The sequence below is a fragment of the Mustela nivalis genome (assembly GCF_964662115.1).
Source record: "Mustela nivalis genome assembly, chromosome: 2".
In the NCBI taxonomy this organism is placed as follows: Eukaryota; Metazoa; Chordata; class Mammalia; order Carnivora; family Mustelidae; genus Mustela; species Mustela nivalis.
The window spans coordinates 135,050,214-135,065,579 of NC_139021.1; the positions used below are offsets into that span (position 1 = coordinate 135,050,214).

The following is a 15,366-nucleotide window of genomic DNA, read 5'->3' on the forward strand; positions in this document are numbered from 1 at the left end:
GACTATGGGGACAGCCGCTGCCCAGCCTGAGCCGATTATGGCGGCACAGAGAGGCAGGCTCAGCAGAACCCTGATGTCTGATTCGCAGGACTGGGAAACAGAATTATTTTTCCCCAAAATGCGAAATCTCATTTTTAAATACTGGCAAATAATAAAATATTTTTAGACCGCTGAGCCGGCCAAACAAAACACACCCAAATTTGCGACTGCTGTTCTAGGCATTCCTCTCATTGTCTCTCTCCTACCGAAGGTGACATGTTGGTCCCCATCGTGCTATTTGCAGGCGAGCGTCTGACTTCGGAGCTCACCCAGGGAGCTCCAGTAGTTCTCAGCCCGGGGCCCGCCGGCTGAGTGGTGTTGGCTCAGTGGGACACACCGCACCAGCAGAGCTGAGCCTTGGCTATGCCAGTCTGCTTCGGGTGTAATCCAAGCTGCTACCTGCGATCTGTAAAGCCCTGCATGGTTGGCATTCTGGTACTTCAGAGCTGCTCCTCTCCCCTTGGGCTGGAGTACAACCTCAGCTCTCCCACGTAAGAGCTCATGTTAAGCTTCCCAGCCTGAGGTCTGGGAGACCAGAGGCTGGGCAGCTCTGGAGGAAGCATGGAGCTTCAGCAAGTCACCTCCCAGCCCTGGCCTCCAGCAGAGCAAAGCAGGCGGCCTCCGGGGCACTGTGGGAGCCCCGATATTTAGGCCATGCCTGAGGAGCAAGGAACACGTGTTGTTCTTTGTGATGACTCAGGGCTTTCAGGGAGAAACCTAGGAGATGCTCCCTGCCCTGCCTCAAGTCAAGACTGGGGTTTCTGCTCAGACACTGCAGCCAGCCCGGTTTCTGTCCCCACTGCAAGAAGCACCAAATCAGGGCCAACGCTTTTGGCAAAGACTATTTCAGCTGAACAATGTAAAACTGAGCCGGAGTGGGTTGTGGCAGGCAAGCCTCCTCAGGCTTTAGAACAACCAACAATGTGCTCTTGTCCCCCAAGTCAGGGTGGGAGCAGGGAGAAATCCTCTTAATTTTTCCTCCTTCCCCATGAGAGTGGCTCCTGCCATCCCTTCTCCAGAGAAGCCAGGCGGGTGGGCAGCTTGCTTTCCTGGCTCTGGGGGAATACAAACGGGAGCACCATGGAAACCCCCAGAGTGTGCACGACACCGTAACAGAAACAAAACTCTTTCAAGTCCAGAAACAAAATCCGGACCCTTTTATGATGGCTGTGGAAGGCCCCTGGTGAGAGACGCTGGCAGGCTACTAGCCCGGAGCCTCACACGCTGTGGACCCTGGACCTCAGCCCAAAGACAGAAGGAGAAGGGGAAGAAAGGGAGTCTGAAACCTATTGCAGCACCTCCCATCCTGAATGGCACTGGCGGGATGGAGACCCTCAGGTGTCTAGAGCAGAAGGCTCCAGAATTCTGAGCAAGACACAACTGCTATCCCACTTGGACAAAAAAAGTTATACCAGGCAAAGGTCCAGGGTCAGAACTGGTTTCAGACACCAAAGCAGTGGATCTCTGTTCTCCATACCTTCTACCAGATGCCCAAGAAATACCCCAAGCGAAAGTGCTTACCAATGTTTGGATGTTTCAAAAGTCGGCATATCCGGGCCTCACGTTCTAGTTTCTGGTGATCTAAAAGCAGAAGAGAGAAGACAAAACTCATCAGCCATCTGTTCTATTTGTGGCCACCTGGTTATTCATAGTCCTTCAGTTATTAGGCACCAACTATGCACTTTTCACTAATTTGCCAAATTAATGGAGCAAGTCATGGCAATCCCAGAGACAGGTATTATGACTTTTTTCAAATGAGGATATGCCCTAGGAAAGTCCCTCAAGTTAGTGAGAGGCAGAGTCAGAACTTGAATCCAGGTCTCCCACTATAACTCCGGTACCCTTTTCACTACAGCAGGGATTTCACTGGGCCAGGGCGTCCAGAATCTCTTTCTTTTTTTTTTTTTAAAGATTTTATTTATTTATTTGACAGAGAGAAATCACAAGTAGATGGAGAGGCAGGCAGAGAGAGAGAGGGAAGCAGGCTCCCTGCCGAGCAGAGAGCCCGATGCGGGACTCGATCCCAGGACCCTGAGATCATGACCTGAGCCGAAAGCAGCGGCTTAACCCACTGAGCCACCCAGGCACCCCAGAATCTCTTTCTTGATAGAGGTGCTACTAATAACTAAATTTTACTGAGCACCCAACTACATGAGCAGGCACTGTGCTAGGAATTGTGCAAATATCCTCTGACTTGGTCTTCAGAGTATCCCTGAAACATAATGAGGCTGACAACCAAGATAATGATGAGGATGCTACTGATTTGACAAAATGATAAGCAGAGCTAACATTTCTCGAGAGCTTACTTCTATACCAGGGAAAAACATCTTTTAATTTATTCTCGTAATCACTCTACGAGGCTGGTGCTATTATGATGCCCACTTTACGGTCATCCTGCTTCTCCCCAGGATCCTGCTGGCCACAGCCTGCTGTGAGTGCTCGCCTCTTGGCACTCAGGCACGGGGGTTACTCTGTTCGGGTGAAAGGACCAGAATCGAGGAGTCCCCTGGTGCAAACAAGCTGCCTTGGTCAATTCCTTCCACAGGAAGGCAGAGCTCCAGGAAGCAGGAAGAGAGGACAGACACCACTACTGAAAGCAGCGCGGCCTAGCAGCCCTTCCCCTTCCACCTGCTGGAATCCTGCCCAACAGTCCCCTCCTTCACAACATCTTCCCTGTTCTGGCCGGCAGGTGTGACCTCTCCTCGCTCTCGAGCATCCCCCCATCCTCCACCACATGTCTTCGAATTGTCACATCATACAGTATGTCCAGTATCTTTTGGTCACAAACTCTTCAAAGGGTGGGACCTTTCGGAGTGCTGCTTCCTAGAGGTCTTGCCACAACAGGAGCTTTGTATTGGACTATCCATAACACCAATCGTACTAACAAGCGTTGTTTACTGAGGATTCACTACATGCCAGGCAGAAGCATGGGTGATCTTACTTGATCATCCTCACCGAGACCCTGTGAAGTAAAGGATCCAATGAACTCCATTACATGGCAAATGAGGAAACTGAGGCTTAACAAGTTGAAGTAACCCATCCGAGGTCCCAGGCAGTGGATGCAGGCAGTCTGAGCCTGGAGCCCTTTCTCCATCACTGTGCTAGGATGACAGGACAGAGTGAGAGCAACTGGTAATGACTCTGGGTTTTGGGAGGCATTTCTCCAGGTCTAGGCAAGTGCCTTCATATCCACACCTGCCAGGCACTTCCGGCCTCCCATGGTAGGGGTTCTTTCCACCCTACCTCCAGCTCAACAGCAAAGAGCCTCTGCAGAGCTCCTCATGACCCCCACAACCATCCTACCAGGTAGGCGCCATGACAGTCATCATTTCACAATAAGAAAACTGAAGCCCACAGAAGTTAAATAACTGGCTTGAGGCCCTACAGCACGGAATGGCAAGAACTGGGATTCAAACCCAGGCCTGGCAAAATAATGTAGTCTGAGATAATGCAGGGATTACAGACCAAAAGGAATTCATACTTGTTGTTTCACCAGACACCCCCAGTTTTGTCCTAAACTTTCCCTCTAGCAATAGCTCTGCTTTGTGGAAGAAGGAGGTGGGGACAGGCAGAGATTAGTTCCTGCTGCCCAGCTAATCCGTCCCAGCTGCCCAAAGATCTGGGTCAGGCCCTCCTTTCCATCCTCAGGTTTGGCATTACCATAACCAGGATGCAGCCAGAGAACCACAGGTAGACCCCACATTCCCATACCACCTGGGATCCATCGTTCCTGGGGATCTTCAGACCCTGAGGTTGAAGAAGTAGGGCTAGCCCTGCCCAGTGGCAGAGGTTTTGCTTCTTCCAGCTCTGGCTGGGAAGATGTCAAGGTTACCCACCTTCCTCCCAGCTCTTGGACCTGGGATGGAAGTACCAAGCTAGGGAGCCCCAAAGCTTCCACCCTCTGACCACTCACCTCGCCGCCCTCTGACCCAAAACTCTTGGGCTTAGCTGCCCAGGCAGTCGCAGGAGAACAGTATCTTGCAATGCGGAGGTGGCTGCTGAGGGGAAGGCCTGGAAGATTAATGTTTATCTCCTCCCTTAAGTCTCTTACTGGCTAATGGTTGCAGGCCCATAAGAGCAACAGCACTAAAAATAAGGGTGCTCCTGCTTCACCAGTGACTCAGAGCCGGGAGAGGAGAGACACAGGCTCATACTTCGAGCTCCTCGAAGGAGCTGCCCAGTGCCCAGAGGGTCCTTGTCAGCCACTTATTTCAACCCTGTCTCCAAGGAGCCGAGTCCCCATGTCTTCTCTGAATCCCAGGCTGCTCCTGGTCTTGGCGCCAGTCCTTAGCATGTACTCCATCCATGAACACACAGTTTTGGGAGTCAGACAGCCCCAGGGTGAGTCTGAGCATGTCTATGACAGGTGAGTTATTAAAGCCATCTGACCCTCCTTCATTCTTTCAAAAAACACTGTTCTAAATGCTATGGCTACAGCACTGAACAAAACAAGACAAAAATCCCTGCCTTCATGGAGGTGATATTCCAGCAGGGCTGGGTTGGGGGAGGGACAGACGAGAAGAAGGGGATGGGACATGAAATGTTGTGGCAAGTGCAATGTGGGAAAATAAAGCAGGGAAGAGGCATGACACATGTTTAAATAGGACGGTCATGGAAAGCTTCAGCAAGGAATGACGTTTGATTGGGACCTGAAGGAGGTGACAAAAGGAGCCACGTATCTTGGGAAAGAGTTTCCTCGCTTTGAAAACGGAGGCGGTGTTCTCTGCAGATTAAATGCGGTAATTGGGTAAATGCTCAGTGCAGTGCCTGGCACCCAGGGAAAATCTGAGCCGTGGCTATTGCCAGAGACACACAGTGAGTCGGACCGAGCCTCCCGCAGCCTGGGCGGCCAGAGTCCCCAGCACACGAGCAGAGCCTTCTGCCTTGGCTCGCTGCAGCCATCCCGAGTGGGGAGATATTCCTGCCTGTTTTGGTTGGGGCCCACCTTGGGGAAAGGTTAGCAACGGGGGCTTCTCGAGAGAGGACAGCTTAGAAGTGCCACTGCCTGCAGGATCCCTCCTCTTCCTCAGCCTCATGCCTGGTGGCTGTGGCATCCTGTCTTCCAGAAGCTCTGGTCAACGAGCCATGTGGTTTCTGCCTACCATCCTCTCCTTGCGTCCTTATACTGTGCCCCAGGCTCCCTGCTGTCTTCTCCAGCCCCTTTCCCCCGCATACCTCCTGTCCTGGAGTCCCCTCCAGGAGTCCCCTCCAGGACTGGGCCGTCTGGGAAAAAAAGCAGAGGGCTCCACCCCAGCAGCAGAGTGGTATTTCAGGAACAAATATGGTTTGTAGAGTATCTTTCCCAATGGCAAGGGCTGTTCCAGCTAAAGCACAGCATCACAGCCCCAAAAAGGGTGAAGCCACTGAACTGAGTCGGTCCACAGTGGTCTCGCTAGGGTTTGTCTGGGTATCCTGAGGGGATAACACATGAGCTGGTGCTTTTGTCCCAAAGATGGCCTTCTCTCTCAAGACACCCCTTTTTCCACAGACCCCAGAGCTCGCTCTTCCTAGGCCTTCCACGGCTGATCCTCTTCCCACCCACCTTTCAGCTGGGCTATTCCCCGCCCCCTCACGTGGCCCAGCCCCCCTTTCCTGTTTGACAAGAGCCACTTCCCGCTTTTGCACAGGGCCACTTCCTGCCCGCCTATGTGCTACTGCCATGGAGAGACCCACCCCTGCCGACCTTCAGCCCAGCTCCAACCACATCTCTCTGCAAGGTTTTCCCCCTCAATAGCAGAGGTAGCAACAGGAGCAGAAAGCAGAAGTGGCCGTTATCAGGGACCTGCTCAGGCCTTCCCCAACAACCCACCCAGCGTAGAGCCCGGCCCAAGAAACAAGCATCCCAGGAGGCCTTGCCTCTCTTGCCTTTGGCCCCAGCACTTTGAGCCTTGGTCCAAGCCAAGTACCCATCACAGGAAGAGCGGCAAGGAGTGACCAGGTAGTTGGTACCAAGGGAGGCAGAAGAGGAAGCAGTGAGGAGATGGCATGTGGCAAAGGGGAGGCAGGGTTCTAGAACCACCTCTCCCCTAAATCCAAACCAAAAGCCTACTCCAGATGTATTTGCCTTTCCCCCAACAGAAGAGGGGGCCAGGGAAGGCTGGCTATTGATCTCCATGGCCCTGCAGGGACATGACTGCTTTAGTGACATTTCTCTGAAACCATAAATGTCAGCACTAGCTTCACCTAAGAGCCTCCTGCCACCCAAACACAGCACCCTCTGTGATGGGAAAGAACACACAGCCCTATGCCGGCTATGAGGACCCTCCCCAAGTTCCAATCCCAACGACACCTTGACTTTTCAAAGAGTATTTCAAGGGTCTGTGCCTGTGATCCCGATCAATGATGAGAAGATTCCTACAGCTTCCTCCGGCCCAATTTCAGATGCCCCACAAGTAGCGTCTCGTCTTGCTGCCTTCCGGAGTGCCCTCCTCCTCCTTCCCAAGTGGCAGAGGCCTCCGTCTGGCCCCCGGGGCCTCACTCTCAGGAGAAGGAACGAGGGCACCATAGGGATTTGGTGTTGTAGTGTACATTTCCAGCTGCTTATAAACAGCCCCTGGCCTTGGGCACGGACCAGTGGGAATCCCAGGCCACCATCCCACTGACCTCATCTTGATGCTGCGATGCCACATCCCTTCCTCTTTGAGTCTCACTCCAAAGGTGCAAAGAGTCTCCAATTAAGAGCAAAGTCCACCCACCATGTCCGCGCCAGGGTCACGGCTTGGAATTCTTTCACACTCACACACCCGGGACCAGCCGCGTGCTGTGAGGACAGTGGGACGGGGCCCAAAACGAGCTCGCATGAACCCCTAAGGCTCTGTCTCTGAAGCTGGCACCCTCCCTTTCTCCTCAGTCCTCATTCAAGCAACTTTCACCAGGTGACACAGAGACCAAGCCCCACTGTGGCCTCTGTCTCTTAAGAGAAGCTTTAACTAAGAAGGGAGAGGAGAGAGGCAGCTAAGAAGTGCCCCACAGTGAAAGTCTCCCAAACCAGCCTGGATGGAGAAAAGATGGAGAAAATCCCTGTGGGGTCACTTGCAAGCTCCAAGAAGGCAAAGTTCTGCCTCTGGACACTCTGGATTCTCTCTGGGCCAGAACAGGGTCAGCAGCTTGGTTCTCCATGCCCACGGCAGGGATCTGGGTGCCTGCAGCCTTTGCCCACTGTTTTGGTGACATTTCCTTCATGGTAACCAGCCCCAAGTAAAACATCCCAGGAAGCAGCCCCTAAAAATAGCTCCTCCCAGGGCAGCAGCAAGCAAGGGGGAGGGGAAAGAGGGAGGAGAAAAGAGGGGAGCAGATGGGAAGCTGCTGCTGCTGTTGCTGATAGGACCCAGGAAGTAGAGATAGTGGGGGGGGGGCGCTGCAAATATCCCCACCACAGAGGGGTCTACACCCAGAGATGTGGGTACAGATGAGAGCAGGGCCTCAGCCAGCAAAAGAGATGGATTTGTTCCACCAGGCTTTAGCACTCTGGGCCTAGCTGGAGGTGTGGGGATGAGAGAGCAGCATGTATCACAGGAACAAAATGCCCAGAATCTGTGTTTTCAAGGGAGGAGCCACGGGGTAGGTGAAGACCATACTGCTGGAGGATGCCGGGGTCTGAGCACTGGCAAAATCACTGGCATACCTATAGCTCAAAGTAAACAGACCAATCGTTTGTGCCTTGGTTTCCCCACTGGCCCTGGGGCAGATCCTTCTGGCCATGGGCAGATGACAAAAGGCCTCTGCCGAGAGGCACTCAAGAGGTGCAAAGTGCCCATCTCTTCCTGTCATCACCCTTTTCGCACCCATGGGATCAGGGCCCTGTTGGCCTGCCAAGGCTGTCCAGAGAGCAAGCACAGAGCTGGGGGCAGGAGTCTGTCCTACCCACTCCTCCCCTTCCCTGTCTCCAGCCTCAGCAGAGAATGGGGTCAGCCACTCACCTCTAGGGTTTCAGCAGAGCCTCGAAGCTTAGAGCACAGCTTCTGACAAGAGACCAGGGCAAGCAGCCAGGAGAGAGCAAGGATGGGGCCACCTTCCAACTGCCATCCCCACTCCATGAGGCCAGTACCCAAAGTCGCTCTGGGAAGGTGGGTGGAATGGCAGGGTGACAGGCCAGTGTTGTATGAACTAAGTCACATCGCTCACAGCGTGACTGAATGACAAGACCAACCCAGAAGAAGCCTTTGGCACAGAGAAGGGGCCTTCAGGCTGCTTTCTCATCCTCTTAGGGGGATAAGTCAGTGGAAGCTCAGTCATTTATATACAGGATGCCCATTTCTCTGTCAACAGAAACTGACTGGCCTGTTATCCTCAGGAGGAAAGCACAGTTTTGCATACAGCCTCCTTAAATGCTTCCTCAAGTAGCAGAGTCCCAGCGTTCCAGCACTGCACAGATTGCTCTTCCCTCCCCCCCCCCAACCCTGCCACCCCAGCCCTGCACTGCTGCTTCACCCTCCCCTCCCAGCCTCCCCTCGCTTCACCCAGATCCTTAACAGGAAAGTCTCACTTGGAGATACCACAGGGGACACAAATGTCATGGGGGCTACTCAGGCCAGCACTAAGGGGGTGGGGACTTACAGCTGGCACCACCCAGGGGGATCTGATTTCAGTCCCTAGGGCCAGCTGGACCCAGAAAGGGACAGCCTTTGCCCTTCTGGTGGCCAACATGCCACAACCTTAGCCACTCAGCCTGCTACAGCCTTGGATATAGGCTGACACCCCAGTCTGGGGGCTCAGAAGAAGGCCCCTAATCTCAGAAAAACCAATGGGCACAGATGGCCACATACTGGCAGAGATGCCACCTGGAGAAGGCTGGGCCAAGGTTTGTCTGGGAAATCTCAGAGAACATGACAAGAGCGACTGGTGGTGTGTTTGCTGATTTCAGATGGCATTTCCTAAAGCGTGGCTGGGGGACCCCATGTATGAAATTCACCAGGGCCCTTGTTGAAAGTGTAGATTCTAGGGTCCAACCCCAGGCCCCTGTGGATAGAATCCAGGAATCTGTATTTTTTAACCAGTACTCAGGTGATCCTTATGCACACTAAAATTGAAAATCGCTGCTGAGAGGAAGTCCCAACATTGCCCTATAAGGTCATTACTGACAGGGAGGAAAGAATCACAAGCTACACTGTGTTCCTACGTCTCCCACCCACCATATATGCCCCAAGCACAGGTCTTTAACCTCATGTGTCCTATCCAACAGCCATGTCACACCTATGCCAGGTTCCACGAATCAGAAAGGGAGGAACCCAAGCCAGCACCAGGGTATAAGCGTTCCTAAAACTAGGCTCTGAGTTTCATGAGAGCCAAAGCCAAGAAGTAACCATGACTAGTTACATAGTGTTCTGAATCCATCCATTCAACATGTATAGGCTAGGTATGTGTCGGGTACTTGGCTGGGTACTGCCCACACCAAGGTAAAGAAACAGATACGGTCCCAACCCTTTACCTCCCCAGTCCTCAGGAAGAGGAAAGCTTTTGCTTACATTTAGCCTCTACAGAAACTTCTTCACATGGCGTATACAGATTAAATAAATAAACACAGCAAGTGCTAGAACAGATTTCAAAATACTGTTTCTGATAGCACCTCTTAGTAAGGCCAAGTATCCACAGTAGTAACAGCAACTGGACTCCAGATAAATGGTCCAAATACAGAGGTTCCTTATGATGCTAACTGTTCCAAAGATAAACCCTAAGCTACGGAAGGAGAAAGGACCATTTGCCCTTCAACTATAGCAATATGGGGAAACGCTTTGGATGTAAGCAAGAGAGCAGGATATAAAATGTTATGCTCCATGAGGTGAAAATCTATATGCATATGAATAAAGATAAGAAGGGAATCTGAAGATTTAAAAATAAAAAAAGACATAAGGGCTCAGGCTCCTTGGGGGGATGCTCTTAAATCTTAAAATAACGACTTATCATTGCCATCACCTGGCCCACTAGCTCCTGCATCCAAGCCTATTTTAAATGCCTCCTTCAGCCTAGTGGAGAGCTAAGCTTGGAACCGCGGGCTCCCTTAAGAGGCCCAGCTCCACACCTATCACTGTTCCAAGCAGAGGGAGTGACGTTATTTGACTTTCAGTGACTTTACATAGACAGGCCTGCAGACAGAAATGGTGCTCGATGCCCAGCCACACGAACTCCCTACCTTGTAACACAGCTATGAACGTGGACCTCTGAGGCCACATCGACAAGAAACAATGGAGCCAAAGAAGGATTCCCACCCAGATCCAAACTCCCCAGTAAGACCTGGTGATGTCTCCTCATGCCTCCTGAGCACTTTGCCGAGGATGCCAAGGAGAAGCAGCTTGGTACCCTTTTCTTTCCCTTCGTATTCGCAGCACAGAAAATCACAAACAAGAAAGAAAAAAAGGCAGAAAGATTCAGCAAACAGAGCGAACCCCTTCAGACCCCCAAGGATGACTGGCAGGACCACCACATTCCCAGACACAGAAATCCAACACCTGCGGAGCCCTAGACAGACAGACAACGAAGAGTGAAACCCAGCCCCAGCTGCTGCACCTTTATAAAATATACAGCGTAAACTGAGAGGCTGCAGGGAAGCCATGGGCCCTCACTCCCTAACCCCGTGGGCAGCCTAGTGGGCACCCTGGCCCAACTCTCCAGGAGCTCACATCCCCTGAGCCCACACCTACGGCACAGCCCCCAGCTTGGTCCCTCCATCTCCAAGACAACACCCTCCCACTCTCCCACCTCCAAACAGTATTGGCACTGACAGATTCCTGACCCGTCTTGTTGGCATCTGTGCCCGTCAGCCAGGACCAGGCCTCTGTCCCTAGGTTAACCTGGTACGCAAGCCACACGACAGAGCCCCAGTTTTGGCATAAGCATCTTGAGAGAGGGGGAGTTGATGTCTGAAGCATATGATCTTACACAAGAATCCTTAAGGGACCAAAAAAAAAAAATCAAAGAGAAATCAAACCTCATCCAGTTTGGGCAGGGAAAGAAAGCTGTCAGTTGGAAAAGACAAGACAAGGTTGAAAGGAGGTGGGGAAGGGAATAGGACATGATGACCCAGGTCAGGGAAGTTCAGGTGGGTAGGGAAGGAGGACAGAACGAGAGCCGAGGGCAGGCAGCTCCACAAAGTCCCCACGACAGTGAGCCTCACAATCCAGAGTGCGGCTCCCGGTGTTTCTCCCTCCCTCACCCCTGGGTCAGGGGACATTGGTGAAATGAGGAACACGAAGCACTGTGTCATTAACTGGAGACACCAGACACCAGCCCCACTTCTGCTGCACCAGGGCTCGGCTGTGTGGGCACAGGCGTCCACTCCTGAGCTGCCGTCCCCGCCTGCGCCCTACACCCTTGGCCACAGGATGTTTGCCAAGGAGCCCAGCCCACTGTGTCATCCCCCTACCCCAGGAGAGGAGGGCATCTGACTGCCCACACATCTCTATGGCAACCGTCGCCTCCGACTCAAGGTACCCAGAGAGAAAGCAAACAAACAAATAAGTCAACTTTATAGCGGGTGTAGAGGAACAGCAAGAGATGGAGGCTGGGAGGGGGACAGCAAGACAAGCCCTGTTGGTGGGGAACGAAGAGAAGCCCTCTCAGCCAGGAGGCAGACGCAGCCTTGCTAAACAGGTCCCAGAACAACTGGACACATGACAGGAGCCCACTGTGATCTCTGAGGAATTTAATAGCTTCTCTGATGCTTAGGGACGTCAACTACATCTCTTACCCTGGAGTCGCCTGGGTCACTATAAGCCACAGCCCTCACCTTCCCCAGGGCATCGGTCCTGGCTCCTAATATATGTATGGCATCCTGTTGCCCCATACTAACTCCTTTCTCTGGGTCTAAAAACCTTTGTCCCCTGCTGCACCCCGCGGCCCTCAATGACAACCCGTCCACATACCTCTGTACTCCCCAGACCTGTTCACACACACACTGCTGGGTCTATACCTATCAGATGAGGCGAGTCTGGCAAGCACCCAATAGAAGGTTCAAGGAGTGTAGGTTCGAGGTGTGAAAGACAGGGCCTCACCCTCCTGGCCTCAGGTACTTGGGAGGATCTCCCAAATCAGCTCCAACGCCTGGGCCTTCACAATCCTTGGACCTGGAGGCAATGCTGCACCCACCCTGGCCAGGCCACTGAGACTTCCAGACCATGAAGCATCACCCTCCACCCAGGACAGGCTGCATCTGTTGTTGCACCACCAACTTTGTAATTTGATCAAAAAAGCAATCAAGTTCATCTGGCAGGATTTGTTCCTGAGAAGCCCTCGCCAGTAGCAGCCTCCCCTGATGTTTACAGATTGCCTTCCCTTGGGAGTCTGTTCTGCCGCCTGGTGGGCAGGGGGAGGCTGGATTTGTCAGAGCTGTTCACTTACTGCATTTCCATCCTAAGTCACCCCTGGGGCACGGGGACAAGGACAGGCCTGGAGGGGCTGCCCACTGCCCGCAACACAGAGACTCCAAATTAAGAGCTCTCCATTCCATGCTACCACTATTCCCCATATCTCCACCTCCCTTAAAAACCAAACTCCCTGGAGCCTTCAGGTACCATTCCTCCCTGTCACTACCTACATGTCTTACATCTTTCTCATTCATTTCTACCTGAGCACTTCTGGTTCCCCATGTCACTCTGTGTCTGGTTTCCAAGTCAACCAACCCGGAAATTCCACTTCTTCTGCAGGTGCTAAAATACACAACTCCCAATTCCTGGAGCATCTTCAGAGCTACAGCCCTTGGAAGCAGCCTACGGAGACCAAGATGGGGGAACACTCACCCCGGGCAGACAACTTCTTGGTATTGATGATTTTTGCTGCATACTCTTGCGTGGAGGTTTTCTTCACACACCTGCGGACCACAGAGAAAGCACCCCTGGAGGGAGAAGGGGGAAAGAACTGGGACACGGAGCAGAGCAGAGTGACACAGACACACTTCGGGTCTGAGAACAGCGATGCTCCCATCACTAGCCCCTTAGTCAAAATCATACACACCAGCGTTGTGACCATCACCCTCTAATGTGAGGCAGAAGGATGTGGCCACTGAACGACACTGAACGGATGTGGGTGGAGGACCACCCCATCCTACCCCCATGTCTAGTTGCTGGACAAAGCAACACCCCAACCTCAGACTGTACATCAGGAGCTGGTGGGCAATGTTTAAAACACACACCTGCTGCATCTCAGGGACAGCCCTGCAGTCCCAGCCAAGAGAACCAGGAGAAGGGACAGAGACCCTGCTCTTCTCTCAGCATGAACAGTTGAGGGTAGGGGAAGGAGAGATTAGGAAGAGGGTATGATTTCAAGAGGGAAATCTCCCTCAGTCACGGCGGTAGGTGAGGAAAGTGAGGCTCAAACCCCCAACCCCCCAGGACTGGCTTCATCCCACTGCATCCCTGGCTCAACTGACAGCAGGGAAACAGAGGATCCAGTTGTGGGTCTCAGACATCAATAGCTCCCCTACCCCATGATTTTCCCCACTACTTTCCCCCGAAATGGGAGCTCGCACTCTCTAGCTCTGGAAACGTCCAGGGGGGCGGGCAGGGCGGGGGCTGCAGTGGCCAGGCTCGGCGCCGCGGGTGGGGGTGGGGGGGGCCGGGGCTGCTGCGGCGGCCAGCTCAGTGCAGAGGGGAGGGGGATGCTGCGGCTGCGGCGCGCGGCTCCCGGGACCACTGCAGGGATAGGGGGAGGGGACAAGGGGGTGCTGCAGCACTGCCCAGCAGCGGGGCTGGGATCCTGGAAGCATCACTAGCGGGGGGCGGGGCCGGACATCCAACATCCCCCCGCACTCGGGCACCGCAGCGGGGTTGGAGCTGCAGGGCCGGGGAAGGTCTAGAGTGCCAGGCGCATGGGACATGGGACAGGGTGCTCAGTGAGCTCCCGAGCAGGGTGAGGAGGGGGCGCGGCGAGCAGGTGGGGTCAGAATCGGGGGCGCCTGAAGGGTGAGGAAGGGGCGGGGCTGGAGGGCGCCCAGGAGCGGTCCGGGGGCTGCAGTCCCCGCGGCAGCGCGGTGTGCAGCAGCCGGGCAGCTGCTGCAGGGCGCGGAGGGGGCTGCGGGGCAGGGAGCTTGGGGCGAGGGGGCCCGGGAGGCGGCGGGCGGGAAAGGCTGGGGGTGGGGCGGGCCGAGGGGGCGCTGCAGCGGCCGGTGCAGGGCCGGGGGGCGGGGCGAGGAGCCGCATAGCGCCCGGGCGGCGGGGACAGGGTGGGGGGCCGCGGCTGGCGGCGGGCGGGCCGTACTTGCCGAGCTCCTCGAAGAGCTGATAGTCGTCGGTGAAGCGGGTGCAGGTGGCTGTGGTGGCCATGCTGGCGGGCGGGCGGACGCGGCGGTGTAGCCCGCGCCGACGTCGGTGCACAGTCACCGCCGCCCGGCCGAGGGAGCAAGAGGAGGAGACGGGGCTGAGCCCGGCAGCACCGCGAGACTTTACCGGGGAGAGCGAGGGAGGGAGGGACACCCCCGCGCCCGCCCGCCTGCCCCGCCCCCAGCCCCGCCGGCCCCCCGCCCGGCCCCCGGACCGCCCCCGGGGAGGGGCCTCTTGCCGCCGGCTCCGCCCCGCCCCGGGAGCCGCCCGGGCTGGGCCGCGCGCGTAGGGGAGGCGGGAGGGAGGTGGGTGGTCCCAGCTCGGGGCCACCCGAAGGGAGCTGAAAGCCTCACGACCTGTGGGGTTTGTCCCAGGGCAGACCCTGCAAAGGGCTGGGGATGTGCATGCTATGTGTGTGTGTTGGGAGTGTGTAGGGGTCTGGACCACCGAGTTTTCTAGCCGTCTTTAGACCCCAGCCCGGCTCACAGGATGTGGCGAGAGGGCCAAGGTCAAAAAGTCCGCTGTCAGATTGCACACGCGGAAGGCGCCCCCATCCTGTGCAGAGCCAGCTCCCTCAACAGCCTTCCCTCTGGAAGCGGACAGTCTAGACTTGTATAAGCATCAGGGCCATTATTAGATAAAACCCTTCAGGCACGGTTTGTTCAGGGAGACCAGGCCAGGGCCAACGATGCAGGTGGAGCTCTGCCTTCCTGCACTCCAACCTTGGCGATGAGAGAATGTTCTCTCTCAGGCCAGACACCAAAGGGATAAGGTGGGAACGATTAGAAAGGTTTTGTGCGGTTGTGGGCTAGAAGAACAAGTGGAAGGAAAGAGGGAAAAAAAAATCCCCATTTTCTTGTCGGGCACCCTGCATTATTTTATAGCACTTATCACATTTTGTAATAATATATTTAATTTACTGTTATGAGAGTTAGTAGAGCTAGAATCTGGTTATCTGAAGAGTGAATTCTGATGTCAGACTGCCTGCTTGAATTTCTGGGCAACTCATTGACCCAGCTGTGTGATGTTGGGCAAGTCACTTAACCTTTCTGTGCTTCAATACTTTATCTGAAAACTG

At 54.4% G+C, this 15,366-nt stretch overlaps 1 protein-coding gene across 25 annotated transcripts in view; it reads right to left on the reverse strand.

The window, feature by feature from the left end:
* Positions 1-14,430, reverse strand: part of CAMK2G (calcium/calmodulin dependent protein kinase II gamma) — a 54,095-nt gene extending 39,665 nt beyond the window's left edge. For 10 of the 25 annotated variants that reach the window (XM_082716907.1, XM_082716901.1, XM_082716905.1 and 7 more), the window contains exons 1-3: positions 14,227-14,412; positions 12,771-12,865; positions 1,561-1,620 (exon numbers count right to left, since the gene is read on the reverse strand). In XM_082716907.1, the coding sequence (XP_082573033.1) occupies positions 1,561-1,620; positions 12,771-12,865; positions 14,227-14,291 (220 nt within the window). In that variant the 5' untranslated portion in view covers positions 14,292-14,412. Of the gene's footprint in view, positions 1-1,560; positions 1,621-12,770; positions 12,866-14,226 lie in introns of all 25 variants that reach the window. The other 15 variants (XM_082716899.1, XM_082716896.1, XM_082716909.1 and 12 more) reach the window with 7 other exon arrangements.
* Positions 14,431-15,366: the final 936 nt, after the last annotated feature.